Below are 15,369 nucleotides of genomic sequence, written 5' to 3' on the forward strand. Positions count from 1 at the left end.
GCAACCACATGGTGGCTCACAACCATCTGGAATGAGGTCTGGTGCCCTCTTCGGGCCTGCAGACATACACACAAGACAGAGATTGTATACATAATAAATAAGTAAATATATTTTTTAAAAAATAAAGAAAGAAAGAAAGAAACGGAGAGAAAGAAGGAATATGTGAGAGTCACATGTACACACGAGAACCAGTGAGTAATTGTTAAGACTGGGACTAGAATTATAGCTTAAATTATAGTTTAAAACACTGATAACCTTCACTAGAGGGTTGAGAGAGAGAGGGATGAACAACTCTGAAGGCTTTCCAAATATAAACAATGTTAAAGGAACTACAACGTTTTGTTTCTTACAGTGCTGGTGATCAAACTTACGGCTTGTCCATTCTAGCTAAGTGCTGTACCACTGAGCTATATTCCAAGCCCAGAAATTATGTCATTATTATCATTAACCATATTATCTGAGAAAAACAAACTAAAAGTTATCTCAAAAGACTAAGGTTGCCAACAATGGCTGGGTCACCCAACTAACTGTAAAGACCTTTTAAGAGTATGCAGAGCGGAGCATCAGAACTAACAAGCAGTGCTTTGGTCATGAGTATCTGCTGACTAGGTGAACTGCTAGCAAGGGGGTTTGGTTACTCACGTCATACGTGGGACTTGAGACGAAGTTTTGGCTGGTCCTTTGGGCAAACCTAGGATAGTGTGATAACACAGCATGATTACCCTACAGCGAGAACACAAATGCAAAAAGTAAGATGATCTCCCAGGTCTGAAAGCAAAGCCTGTATAGCAAACCTTCAAACTACACAAAATGACACCCCACTTCAAACTCACAAAATGACACCCCAACAACTACCGTCTGGTTTCAGTGCCCTTCGGGGCCATGAAACTCAAAATCAAACACAGCAAAGGCATCGGTCCTTGGCAGGAGTGGACTTGAGGCCCTGGAGTATGCACAGTACATTAGTGAAAGCATAGCCCTCAGTCTTTCCATCCATAGCTCCCACCCATTACATCTTGAAATATGAGAAGCTGTACGGAGCAAAAGTTAGGAAAGATGGGAGAGTTCCCATTCTGGTTAAAGTGGAATGGAAAAAAAAATTATTCCCTTACTAATGCCACTATAAAAGCTGGAAAACAAACCAGCGAAGCTAGTCAGGAATGTGAAAATGGTGGCAGGCCGACTGGGAAAGGACAAAATTTAAGTACCTCGGAACTACTGTTGAATTTACCGTCTTTTGTATTCTCGATTTGAATGCAGCCTGAACCCCAGATACAGACTTAAGCGATGACAGAACTCAAAGAAAAGCAGTCATTTGCTTGCAGGGAGCAAGAAGGACACCCCTAGATGCCTCTGATCCATCTTCACATCCCAAATATAGCCAACCCCTTGCTTGGTGACTCCAGAGGTAACCGGTGGGCAGGAGAGTAAACTCTGAAGTGAGGGAAACTTCCTTTCTATTTGGCTAAGCTGTGACTTCAAAAGCATAGGATAGCCATTGTTGCTTTCTGTCCTACCATTTGTCCGGAGAAAGCACAGCAGGAGAACGATGATTAGGTAATTAGATAATAAGGTGACCAGAGAACAGAGAAGGGGAGCTCCAGGACACCAGAGAGTACCAGAGAAATGACAACGCTGAGAGAACTCAGGAAAACAACTGTGTAAGGTTGTTATGAAGTCCTAAGACAGAATTGTTTTCAACGTCCATGATTCAAATGATGTCAAAATACTGAGAACTGGACACACAACCTACCACTAGACTTCTGACTGACCACAGGGTAGTATATAGGCAGGATAGATTTGAACAGCACAGAAAGAGCTTTGAAAAATTAGTGATTTTTGAGCACATATTAAAGAGGCAGGCTGGAATTATAAAGTGAATCTAATCAAGTTCTTTGCTTCATGAAATCAAAGTATCAACATTTATAGACCAGATTTCTCCAAAACCAAGCATCTACTAATAAAAATAAAAAAGCCAAGGATATAATTCAAAATGACTATAAAGAACCAGAAAACATTTAATGTAGTAAGAAGACAAGCAATAGAAATGACTACCAAGAGAAATGGATGTTGGCGTTATCCCAAAGAGATGTGAAAGCAGCTATTGCAGTACAAATATTCCAAGAGGCAAGCATTCAGTAACCCTTTTAAAAATGGAAAAATAGAAAGTGTCAGTTAACAAAAATCATAAATAACAAAGTGGAAATTTTAAAAATGAAAAAATAAATAGAAACAAACTTCAAATCAGTTTAATTGTAAAATAGACATGACAGGACAGTTAGTGGACTTGAATGTGGATCATAGACATCATCCAGTTTGAACAAGAGTAAAAGAGACCAAACAATTGGCCCTAAAACACTTAGCTGGTAATACCCAACAACTGTTATCACAGCCTCAACAGCAGAGCAGGATGTGTGTAGTACTGAAAATAAATACGAATAAATAAAGGCTGAAAAGTAGTTTGGTAGAAGACATTAACTCTTAGATTCCAGAAGGCCCGTGTAGTGAATTAAATTTTATCCACCCTCTCCCTAAAGGATATGTTTAAGTCATAATGCCTTGAACCTGTGTTGTCTTATTCAGAAAGGAGATGGATCTTCAGAGGCATTCGTCACCTGAATGATCTGTTTGGCCTTCAAATCCAAGGGACAGTGATCTTAGAAAAGCTTAGCGAGACTGTAGTTGCACAAAAGAGAGAGCCAAAGAGTAGCAGCAGAAACTGGAATAAGCCAGAGAAGCCAAAGAATGAATACTAAGTCACCAAGGAAAAAGCAGAGGACAACTTGTTACTGAAAAATGCTAGAGACTGAATTTCAGACTTCTTGCTTGCATAACTATGAGGTAATAAGTATCTGTGGTTTTGAACCATCTAGTTTGTGGGAATTTGTAATGGTAGCCATAGGAAACTAAGGTACTCAGCCAACACTACACAAATATGTCAAAAGAAATCGTACCCATGCATCACAAACTGCTCAAAATTAAAGAAACAAAACAAAAACTTAAGGCAGAGCACATTATTTACAGAGAAACAGTTCAACACAACATTTTTTTTTTCTTTTCTTGTTTGCCACTGGTTTGTAATTCTCCTGGGATGCTTATAAAAACTTAAGATTTGTGCTACTGAGTCAGAACCTATGGAGGCCAACAACGTGATATGTGATCTGTGACTTAGTGATTTCTGCTGACTGAAGGGTGATCTGAAGCATTGCACATTAAACTGAACACTGGTAGCTGAGATTTGGTTTCTTTAGAGAGTTTCCTGGAGACATTTGCCACAAGGCACATTTTTCTGTATTACTCATTCATTCTCACATCGCCCAACAAGGTTAGCAGGATGACGGGAAAACTGTTACTTAGCAGGCGGTTGAGCCAGACATCAGCCTACAACATTTCAGCATGTGCTTGTCCTATATGACCGAGACTAGAGTGAGCCAGCCTATGGTATGGTCTCAGTTTGATAACCCATGAGGGTGTGACTGGTATTTCATTTCCTAACATAGAAACCTTCTTTCCTCTTCCCTTATACGTCTTTTCTTGCCTATTAAAAGAAATTCCCTATTTGATTCTTTCTCATTCTTGTCCCTACAGTCTTCTCCTTTTTAAGTGTAGAAAAGCAATTAAGGGGGGGCTGGAGAGATGGCTCAGTGGTTAAGAGCATTGTCTGTTCTTCCAAAGGTCCTGAGTTCAATTCCCAGTAACCACATGGTGGCTCACAACCATCTGTAATGAGGTCTGGTGCCCTCTTCTGGCCTGTAGGCATACACACAGACAGAATATTGTATATATAATAAATAAATACTAAAAAGTTTTAAAAAAAAAAGAAAAGCAATTAAGTAATTGGGTATACAAGTGTTTAATAAAAGAGAAATAAATTGATATTTCCTGATACGTTGGACAATAAGTAGGAACCCAACCAATGAAGGGGTTCAGTAAACACCAGGGAAGGGAAAGAGAAGAGATGAGATTAAAAAAAAAAACAATCATACATTTTTATGTTATTTTGATATCAACCTCAGGGAAACATGTTACCAATTTCCTAAAATATATAGTGTATGTGTGTGCACACACATGCTTCTATGTATAGGAAAATAAACATTAGCCTTGTCATAAGACAAATCCAACCTGCTAGTTCTTTTAGTCTTATCTAGTCTATTCCTAAATTTAAGTCACTGCCTTTTGTTTTTCCTCATTTTTATGAGGAATGACATAAATACTAAGAATTAGAATCCTTTCACCGCTTTCTTACACAGATATAGTATGCTCACACTGTGCTTGCCATCTTTTCTCCGGTGTGACAGTGAAGATAGTTTTTCATGTACAGAGTCTCCTTTTCCCCTAGCTGTACACTAATCATATATTATAGAACTATTTGTTTAACCAGTCCCCAACTAATGGATACTTACATTTATTAGCCACCATTGCCCACTGATGTGGGATGTCTTTCTGTATATGTGTTGCTTTTATTGACTAATGAATAAAGCTGTTTCAGCCAATAGTATAGCAGAGTAAAGCTGGACGGGAAATCCAAACAGAGATAGATAGATAGATAGATAGATAGATAGATAGATAGATAGATAGATAGATAGATAGATAGATAGTAGGCAGAGTCAAAGAGACACCATGTAGCTCCTGAAGGAGAGAGATGGCTGAAATCGTATGAGAGAGACAGCTAGAGCCTTACTGGTAGGCCACAGCCTCATGGAGATACACAGATAAATAGTTAATTTTAAAAAGGAGCTAGCTAGGAATATGCGCCTAAGTCACTGTTGTAATTAATACAATTTCTGTGTGATTTTTTTGGGTCTGAGCAGTCGGGAAATGAAAGAACAGTCTCTTTTTACAGCCCACCATATTATAAAGAATAGTCTTATAAATACCTAAATGTATGAGGACAACATAACTTCCTAGATTTAATATCACAGGTCCAAAGTAAATGCAGTGTTCGTTTTATTAGATAATGTCATTTATCCCTTATGAAGTTACATACTTTTTTCTACAGCCAATGAATTCTTATCAAACAATCTGAGAAGTAAAAATAAAATATTTAAGTCAAACATGATGGTTCATGACCATAATCCCTATGCTCAGGAGTCAGGTAGGAATATTTCTATGAATTTATGGCCAGCCTCAGCCACCTAGTGAGTTCTGTGTCAGCCTGCACTATAGAGTGAAACATTGTAAAAAACAAAAATAAAATAAAATCCATAAACCAACCAATCTTTGTGTTTTGCTGACAGTTCTCTAAGAAATATGGAAATCATACAAATGTTTATGGGTCACTGATCACTTTTTTTGGTGATCTTGCTAATTACTGTAGATTTTAATAGGTTCCATTCCTAAGTCCCAGTGCCTTCTCCTGTACAAAAGGAACAGTGATTATGACATGAAACAAAATAACTTTGGCAAATAATTATATAAAATTAACCAAGCTACAGAGTATTGCTATACATAGGCAATTTCATGAAATTAGTGTGACCATTACTCTTCCAGTTTTGAAGATCATTCCTCATCTTCCTTTGTCACTGTATTTCCCATAACTGAATAGCATGAACAAAATCAGAGAAACAGACTTACTGAAGGCTTGCTATGGGGTTATTACATAGTGCTACATTAGGAAATGTATGTTTATTTCATGTGCTCAGTGTGATTCCTAGGTAGTATTCTTACAGGAAAATGAATTCACAATGGCTAATGTTTCATGCCGTGCCACGCTGCCAAATGGAAGCAAGGCTAAGACTTTAACCCAGGTCTTTCTAACTGTAAATAGATTTTCTATACTATCTATTGTGTAGCGGTTTCCTCTTGGAGGGAGGCTCCTTACAACACAGAATGCTTAAGGGGGAGAGGAGAACACACGACAACACGGACATGGCACAACACACATACAACATTCCACCCTGTAGGGAATCACCTCGTGCTCAGGAAGTAATAAACACAATGGCTTCAGGAAGTCACTGAAACTGAGCAAATTTACTGCTCCCACCACCACTCCTTTTCCCAGCATATAAACTGTAAGGGCTGCTGAGAGACACTCTCAGACAAGATGAGCTGCCTACAACAGACTTAGACCAGCAGAGCTATCTGGAAGAACTGGAAGAAGCTAAGGCCAGCTAAGCTACTTGGAAGAAACCAAGAAGTCAAACGGCCTAGAAGAAGTCCAGAACAATGGAACTTCCCGAAAGACACCATCCTGTTGAGATGGCTATAGGTTGTACAGTTCTAGCCAGATTCCCAGATATCATGAACTGATATCCATGCTGGGCTGGGCTTTTTGGTGCTGCAACATCTTTGAGTCATTTCTGCCCCTGTGTATACCCACTCACCCACATTCCTATAAATAACCCCAATAAAACTCATGGTTCACCAAGTTGGACTTTGGTGATAACTGTACTTTGGTCTCTTGTATGTACCTTATCTGGGCTGGGTGGATGTTTGTTCAGGTCTCTCCAGAAACAGTGTCATACAACACCATGTTTTCTACCATAAGGAACCACAATGCCATGGGCATTAGTTCACTGTTGTTACTGGCATACTTACAGGGTAGGTGTTTCTGTGTTTTCCGATGCTAGCAAATCCAACTGTGGTTGAAGATTGGAATACAAGTTGCTTGTTATAACAGGACTCGGAGAGCTGACACCTAAAACAAAATGCATTTGTTTGATTTTTTTAAGCCAATTTTTATCATACTTATAGTTACCATCATTAGTATCCTCAATTTTTCCCAGTTAAAGAGATTGATTTGGATACTTCTGTTGCCATAAAATGATACGGTTTCCTCTAAGAGAGTTTAAAAAGCATCATTTATAGGAGACATAAAAAGAGACAAAGACAGACAACCCCAGCCACATAAAGAAGCTGTCATAAATGGAAAATATTATCTGTTGGAGTTTCCAAAATCTCAAGCTGATCCAAACTGGAAAGGATTGTGCATGTCTTCTGCCTAGCACAAAAGTGGACAGCTAGGATTTCTACAGGGCTCAGCCTTCACGTCTAAGCCCTTAAACCCCCATACAATTAAGACACTCAAAGGGAATATAACTATCTTCCTTTGCCCCAAATCCATAATGAGAACCCATGAAAACTCTCTGGGACAAGTGGTCCCATCAATCTCACTAGCTAACATAAGCAAGCTGCCAATAGTTCAGAGATGAAGAACGCTTGTAAGGAACCCACAAATTCAATACTGTGTACTTTTGCTGTGGAAACACCAAAATATAAGAGAAAAAGTATGGTTTGGCTGAACTCGAATTTTAGATATTTTCTTCATCTTGAATATTTTGTAGCCTAACATATCTTGTTGGAAGTAAGAATGGAGATAGTACGTTGGATAAGGTGGGTAACTACAAGCCTACAGTGCATTTGGCAAACGCCATTTCATTCATCTCTTTAAACCACCGCCTCTCTTTAAAAAGTCAGTCAGTCTCAAAGGTTAGGTGGCAGAACTGGACCTCCAACTTCCTTTTCTAACAGCCTTCACATTTCTCTCCCATCCGGTCTTGGTTCATAATTTCTGATTTCCTCTGCATCAATTAGTCTCTTATTTGAATTGTGGCATAGCAAAGACATCTAACAATAATAGTCTATATCTGGAAGAGATTTAAATATCGGCCAGTGAAAAGCAAAGCCTCTGTGGGTCAGGTAAATTCCATGGGCTTCTGAGTCAGCGGGAAGAGTTCTAAACCCTCCCCTACCCACCCCATTCGTTTGCTAAATCCAACCCAACTTTTTTGCAGGGAAGTGATTACATCTCTGATAGTCAAACTGACTTCAGTCCTTCTTAGGGAGGCATTCAACTAAAAAACCAAGGAGAACTATTTCCTATCAGGTCCCAGCACTGCTGAGACAAGGCCCGGTTGCTTATTTACTTAAGGCTGAAAGCTGAGCATTCACGGTATTGAGTGCTTCCCCATTGGACACAGGTATTGGCAGGATAGGACTGAGGTCGAGAAGATCACAGGAAGGAGCAGATGGCTCATTGGAAGTCTGAAAATAGCAAAAAAGAGACAAGTTAGGGGGACAATCATGCAATTTACCCTAGCTCTCTCCAAACATATTCCTTTGGATCTTTTCTGAGAAAAACATCAGGCCCTGACAACTTAAACTTCACTGCACTAAGCACATGAATCCTTCCTTAATTAGAGACCCTCCTAGCAATTTAAGATGGAAACCACTCGGCCAAAGCCACTGCAGGGTGTCTGTGTTTTCATCTATAAAGAGCTGTTTCTAGGGAACCTTTGCTTCCTGAAGGATAATTAGTAAGCTACTTCATCGTTTTCTTTAGACATTTCTCATCACTTACATTGGTAGTTTCATTCAGGTTCCTATTCTGTTCCAAAAGTCTTTGTTGGTTTCGAGTAAACCTGTTGAAATTAGCAAAGCACAACATCACTTACAAACAAAGCTTAGCGTTATTAAATACACAGACAGTCACTACAGTGATGCAGTCCCATCCTTACTCAATCCCAGGAAATACCTTTAGTAACTAACTCTCTTCCAGGGGTGGGAGTATGGCTTAGTAACACAGTTCAAAGCTCTGCATTCAGTCCCCAATACCACAACACAGCCACCAAAATCCTGTCTTCTAGTTAATAGAGTACAAACCTTCTTAGAAAAAACTGTGAAGAAATAAAAAAGTTAAAAACAACACATTAAATCCCATGTTCTAGAAATTAGCACTACTACTAATATGTGCAGTATGTTTGTTCGCTAAGTGGCTTTACTTCTATGTTAATTTACTTACTTAGAGATAGTGTTTTGATGAGTAGCACAGGCTAGACCTATAATCTTCCTGCCTGAGCCTGTAGGGCTAGAATTATAGACACATGTCCATACATAACTTAGGTAAAATTATTCTTTATACAGTTCTGTATCCTAATTCAATTGTGTTGCATTGTTATAGTCGCTTAGAGCTGTAATTGTAATGCCTATAGTATTTTACCATAATAATCAACAACATTGCCAATTCTTATTTTCAAATATAGATTGTTTCTTATTTCGCCACTATAAATAATTTTTATAAAATCAATCCAACAGTTGCACAGATGGCCCTGAGGGAAATGGGAGGCGGTGGCGGGGAGGAGGCAGAAACCTTTAATAAATAATTATTAATAAATAAATAAATTTTTTAAAAAAGAAAAGATTAAAAAAAATAAACTAAAAGAGTTGTTCAACTAAACAAAAAAGTTATCAAAAAAGTAATGAATTTGAAAAGGTACTTGTGTGTGTATGTGTGTGCACGTGCCCACACGCGTGTGCACATGCCCATGCACGTGGGAAGATTAATAGAGTGAGAAGAGATAAAGACAGGGCTGAGGGAAAGAGTAAGCAGGGTGAATTGTGTGCATGTATCAAATTGTCAAAGAATTAACTTAATAAAAATATTCAAGTGCACGAAAAGTAGTTCAGTGTTCGGTGTTCAGTGTACCATCAGGAAAAACAAAAACCTGCCCTTTTACAGTTTGGGCCCACTGCCTGTCTACCAAAGTAAAAGAGAAGCAGTTAGGGCTGTTTCGAGTAAAAACCCCGTGAAGCTGAAGAAGTCCACATTACTCCCTACTTTCTACATGCCTGTGAATCTGACTCTCTGAGCCTTGGTGTCCCATCTGCTAAATGGGTATAACATCGGAGCCATTTCTTCAGAGATGCAAAATCAGATCGCTGCAGAGTGATAACAGAGGCAGTAGATGCGAAGCTGACTTTAAATTAAAAGTTGCTTTGGGAACTTATGGTATTACCATTATGACATTGACTCTAATAGCCTAAATGCTTTAAAAGCTTGTTCTGTATCTGAACACACTTAGTTGTTAGATCAGTGATTCTCAACCTGTGTTCTGATGCCTTTGGCAAAACTCTGTCTCCAGAAACCCTTACATTACAATTCATAACAGCAGCAAAATGATAGTTATGAAGTAGCAACAAAAATAATTTTATCATTGGGGGTCAATACAACATGAAGAACTGTATTTATTAAAGGGTCACTTCATTAGGAAGGTTGAGAACCACTGTTTTAGACTCTTCTAAAAAGCATGCTTTGCCAAATGGGGTGATGGAGGTGAATCTTTGGGGACTTTGAGGCCAGACTGCTATAAGGAGAGTAGCGTTCTCTTCTAATGATACCCATGTCCCGCTTCACTTGGTGACAGGCTAGATGGAAACTGGGGGCCTGAAGACTGCAGAGGGAATGGAGTCGGCTAGCAGTTTAGCTTGGCTAGCAGAGTCTCTGGACATTAGAGACATGCTCACTGCAGTCTTCAAAAGAGTACTTGGAAAGAAAGACTCAGAAGAAGCAGTCAGAGTGGGAAGATGCGAGCCGTACTGAAGCAGGTATTGGCACTGGAGATGGAAGGCAGAGGCCATGGGCCAAGGAAAGCTGGCAGCCTCTTCTGGCTGCAAAGGTAAGGAGATGGAGTTTCCTTTGGGACTTCCAAAATGCAAGGCAGCCCTCCTGACATCTGGAGTCCAGCCCAGAGACAGACACTTGCATCTTCCAACCTGGAGAACTTGCTTTACTTTATGATCTAATAATAATAAATCTGTGTTGCTTCGAGCTATGGAACTCATGGCAGAAAAAACAAAACTGGTAAGCATCTTTTCTAGAAGCCCCGTTTCTCTCTCTCTCTGGATTCAAGGACCACAGTCACTGTGGTCCATGTTGTTCAAAGCTGAGTACAACACAAGCAGTTCAGTTTCCTGATCTAGATCAAATAAACAAAAGCTCCTCCTTAGCGGGGGCATTTAACCAGTGGTCTTATGATTGGCAACAGAATTCTCCCAAATGAGAACCAGACAGCAGTTGGAACACTGAAAACCATGTGGTTGCCCTTGGACATATTTCCGCTTAGAGAGATTTACGTCACAGGAAAAGGCACGGCTCATCAGTCTGTCCAGTGCTAAGAACATGGTGACTGGGCTCCCAGTCAGGTTTTCTTACAAAAAGTTGCCATCCCTAAGAGAGAGTGAATGTGAGACCGGGAAGGAGAAAGGAGCCACCACAGTACAGCTGCCGGCTTTGTCTTCCCGATTCTCTTGCCTACTGGTTGGGAATGGGAGAAGAAGAGTGAAAATCTTTATGATTTCTAAAGTCTAAACGGAACATTAATGTGGAGGGAAAAACAGTGATTCAGTGCAGGACATATCAGGGGTATAATTCAATGGTAGCACTTGCCTATCAGGGACAAAGTCCTGAGTTCAATCCCAGCGTCACACACAAAAATGTAATGGCTGTCAGTATGCGACTGTTAGTTGTTTTTATTTTATATTATCTCATTTACTCCTGAAAAAAAAAAATAAATCAACCCCTCCAAAGATACAAGTTTTTGGTTTTGTTTATTTGTTTTGTTTTTCAAGGGAAGGCTTTGGAATGTTAGGCAACTGATCTATATCCCCTCTTATTATCTAGATTTAAATTCAGGTCCATTCACCTCTCTTTTATGCCACTCACGTCATTCTGCATTTGCTGGTTAGAAATGAGGCCACCATACACTTAAGTAGCCCCAGTGATGCTCAACGGTCACAGAACCTTTCCAAAGCTGTCTACTGAGTCACCTCAACTGGGAGGCGCCTGCCTGGCATCTGGGGAATACTGCCACACAAGAGCAAACTATTCTATTTCACCGTGCCACTCCTGTTGAGAGAAAAAGACCTAGAAAGAACATTCCCTTGCGGGTTCTCCAGAAGGAATGACGTCGGTACGGTGGTGAAAGCAGAGCTAGAAGAGGGGGGCAAAGGGCAACCATGGGCTCACCGCTCATATCCAAGGATGGCATTATTCAGATCCTCGTTCACTTGAATTAGCTCCACGGTCACGTCTTCGTTTTCCACCACCACCAGCAGGTCCATGATCCTCTCCTGCATCTCCCGACCCGTCTTGTAAAGTTTCTGTCAGAGAAAAAGGAGAGTTCTTCTTCCATACCAGGGATGCTCTTTGAAAACAACAGACACACCAGCCTACATGCACCTGTGGTCACTTCCGGCTGTCACCCAGGGACCATCAACGTTTTCAACTGTGGACAGTTCACCCTGCCCCTCAGAGGGCCATGAAAGAGGGTGGCATGATTTTTCTCTAAAACAACAACGTGGTACACTGAAATGCTGTATGGAAATTCTAGAATCCCTGTTTAATAACTGAGCTATTTTTTTCGGGGAGGGGGGGGTGATCACTTGTTTTATAAGCTTTAATTTTCTCATTATAAGTGAAAAATAACCACTTGTCACATCGACCTCCAGAGCTGCATGAAAATCAAATGAGATGAGTGAGACCGGGAGTTCTGTAACTACAAAGCATAAACATGAAATGCCGTTGTCATTATTAGCAATGGTAGAAGTAGTTAAGAAGCATTTACAGCACGGGGGCAGAATTTTACTTCCTGTTACATGTACTTAAGCCTTTAAAGTTTATAGCTTCATCCCATTCAACATAAACTGAACCAGGATTTAAAAACTCATCATGGATAATGTCCTTATTTGGACTACTTACAATCACTGCCTTGAGCCAAGACATTACCCCACAGCAAGTGCTCTCTCATCAGCATCATAGGCATCCATAGAACACTTAACGGACTCAGCAGCCCTGAGGCTTAGTCTGGGGCATCTACGTTTTTCTTAACAAGCACACCAAAGTGTTTCTTAAGCATCCCGACATTTGAAATCTGCTGCCTTGCAATTGACTTCCTCCTCCTCCTAACAAACACCCAATAAGCCTAAGGTACACAGGCTGATATTAGCATCGTCTCCATCCATCTTGGCCACATTCTGTGCATTAGCATAGCAGCAGGCAAAAATGCAGGGATGTCTCCACTCTCACAGCAAGAGCATAAGAACTTGCTTACATATTCTATAATTATACAATCTGACTTCTCAAGAAAGGTGCACCAAAAAAATATACGTTTCATTAAACCATTTAAAAATCTTCAGTTGTTTATTATGAGACTCCTGACAGGAACTCCAGCAGTAAATAAATTGAACTATTACTAACTGGCATTTTGACTTGGATGTAGAAGTCATCACCTCGGCAAAAACATAAAAAATATTTAGAAGACAAAACAAAATAGAAAGGAAAGGTGAGGGGCTAGAGGGAGAGGATGATGGGTAGGTGATAGATGAGCCTCATAACCACAATGTCAAGCCAGATAAATTATATTATTTGTTAATGGCCTGATTGCTATTCATGTACAGGGTGTCAAAGGTTGTTTCTTAAAGCCCCAGATCTTAAGTATTTCATGCTTTTAGGGCCATCTAGTCTGAGGCAATTATTCAACTTTGCACTGTAACATGAAAGGAAACCAGGAAACGAAGTCCCAAAGTAGGTGGGGCCAGTGGTAGACTGCAGGCAAAGAGATAAGACTTTGGACTCAGTAGACCAAAGGTGGCTCTAACACAGTCATAGGACACAAGGTGTTTGAAGACCTACAGGGCCTAGTATATAGCAGGGTATCAATAAATGCATTATTATTGCTTGAGGAAGGGTCACTAAAAGATTTCCCAGATAATATAATTTATAATACTTGCACTATTGCTTGGGACCCAATATCATTCAAAGAAAGAATCCATAGCATCTGATAGACCTCCCTCTTCCCAAACAATAAATGAAAGATTTTCTTTTATTCTAGCTTCCGATGGTACAGAAAGTTTTCCTCTTGTTGTTGACGGGAAGGCTTGCTAGAACAAGGTCAAAAATCAAGGAATACAATGGCGTTAGATGCCCAGGACAAAAATGTAGAAATTAATTGAAATGAATCTGCAGCCAGCATCAATAGCCCCAGTCATGTGAAGACCCTCCCTTTGCCCTTTGGAGAGACAGATGGAGCGGAAGCTTGAAAGGAACAGGGCATCTCAGCGGGCTCACAGAGCAGAATGTGAAAACCTCTTCAAAAGCCAGCCCACTCTGATCTCTGCAATTGATGTCTGTCTCAGAGGAGGGCCACACCACCTGCAAGCAGCAGAGACCAAGCACTGCAGAGAAAAAAAAAAACTAGGGCCCTTGTGGAGCTAGGGATGCAGGGAATGGAGAGAGCCTGACAGTGGCCAGTGGATATGTCCATCACAGAACCCGGGATTGTCTCTCTGTCATTAAGGCAAAGATGGGCTTCTAAGCCAAAGCCAAAGAGTTTAACAATTCCAAAGGCTCTGGAACACAACGAAGAAGCTCATCAAGAACTTTCTTTTACCCAGCTGACTCTTGTCAGGACACTTAGGAATTCAGATAAAGCCCTTTGCAGGTTCAGCACCAACTATATAGTCAGCCCACATTCACCAACAAGGAATATGCAAAAAAAAAAAAAAAAAAAAAAAAAAAAAACCCCAAAATAAAAAAAAAAAAAAAAAAAAAAAAAAAAAAAAAAAAGCCAAATAGCCCCTTCGCAAAGGTATAAACAGGAAATGATAGGAGTGCATGAAGACTTCTCTGGAAATGAAATCTGTATAGCAATATCCTTATTATCTCCCCACAACACATTTCCTCTCCCACAGCACTCCCCACCCAGGCTGCGAGACACACACACACAGCACGCCTCTATCTGCTCAGAAGGAAAAACTCTCTTACCCTAAAGCTGAACGAACTGTAGACATAGCTCTCATAAACGCATTAACTTATTAAAAACTCCTTTAACTCCGCACTCTATAGGCTCAACAATCTATTCTGCAGCAACTTCGGTTCTAACTTCTTGTGTCCTAAGGTGTTAATTCTTCAGCAGAGCACTGATGTGTACAACTCAACAGCTATTTAATTAACTCCTCTAGTACGAAAAGCATGCATGGGAAATAAACCTACACAGTGCTGCTTCTAGGCAGCTAGTCAAACATTAGCTTGAAGGCCCGTGAGGATGGATGGCTCCCTGGATCAGCTTAGGATCCCACATCCTGTGATCCTGCTAGCACTAATTCTGAAGAAGGGGGGAAGTCTCACAATTGCCCCTCTTTAGAATCTGAAGTACTGGCAAGTAATCATAAGAAACTTCTGTCCTAAAAGACTTGGTGGTTGATAATGCTGTTTGATAAAGTCAGCAGGAATTTCCCTTGCCTAGGCATGGCCAGAACCTCCTGGGCAAGGAGAAAATCCTGTTATACAACTTCAGAGAACAGCCTGAAACCAAATATGAAGGGGAACGTGATATTCCTGAAGACAGGTTAAGACCGTGAAGGGAGTAACTACCCCCTTAGTGGCAGACATTCTTTAGATCCCTTCCCTTTTTTTCCCTCCTTGCTTTGTTTCCTGACCCTCTGGGCTAAGACTGCCCTTTCTAACTCAGAAAGTCTCCCCCACCCCGACCCCTTTCCCATTTCCAATACTTGCCAGAATACTGTTTGCCGTGATAACTCTGGGCTCTCTCTCTCTGGTCTCTCTCTCTCTCTGGGCTCTCTCTCTCTCTCTCT

At 40.4% G+C, this 15,369-nt stretch overlaps 1 protein-coding gene across 1 annotated transcript in view; it reads right to left on the reverse strand.

The window, feature by feature from the left end:
• Tom1l1 (target of myb1 like 1 membrane trafficking protein) overlaps positions 1 to 15,369 on the reverse strand; it is a 42,467-nt gene that overhangs the window by 6,646 nt on the left and 20,452 nt on the right. The window contains exons 8-12 of the mRNA XM_013347566.2: positions 11,744 to 11,877; positions 8,300 to 8,360; positions 7,866 to 7,983; positions 6,538 to 6,637; positions 643 to 691 (exon numbers count right to left, since the gene is read on the reverse strand). Of these exons, the coding sequence (XP_013203020.1) occupies positions 643 to 691; positions 6,538 to 6,637; positions 7,866 to 7,983; positions 8,300 to 8,360; positions 11,744 to 11,877 (462 nt within the window). The remainder of the gene's footprint in view (positions 1 to 642; positions 692 to 6,537; positions 6,638 to 7,865; positions 7,984 to 8,299; positions 8,361 to 11,743; positions 11,878 to 15,369) is intronic.

This window comes from Microtus ochrogaster, chromosome 7, assembly GCF_000317375.1.
Source record: "Microtus ochrogaster isolate Prairie Vole_2 chromosome 7, MicOch1.0, whole genome shotgun sequence".
NCBI classification, from domain to species: domain Eukaryota; kingdom Metazoa; phylum Chordata; class Mammalia; order Rodentia; family Cricetidae; genus Microtus; species Microtus ochrogaster.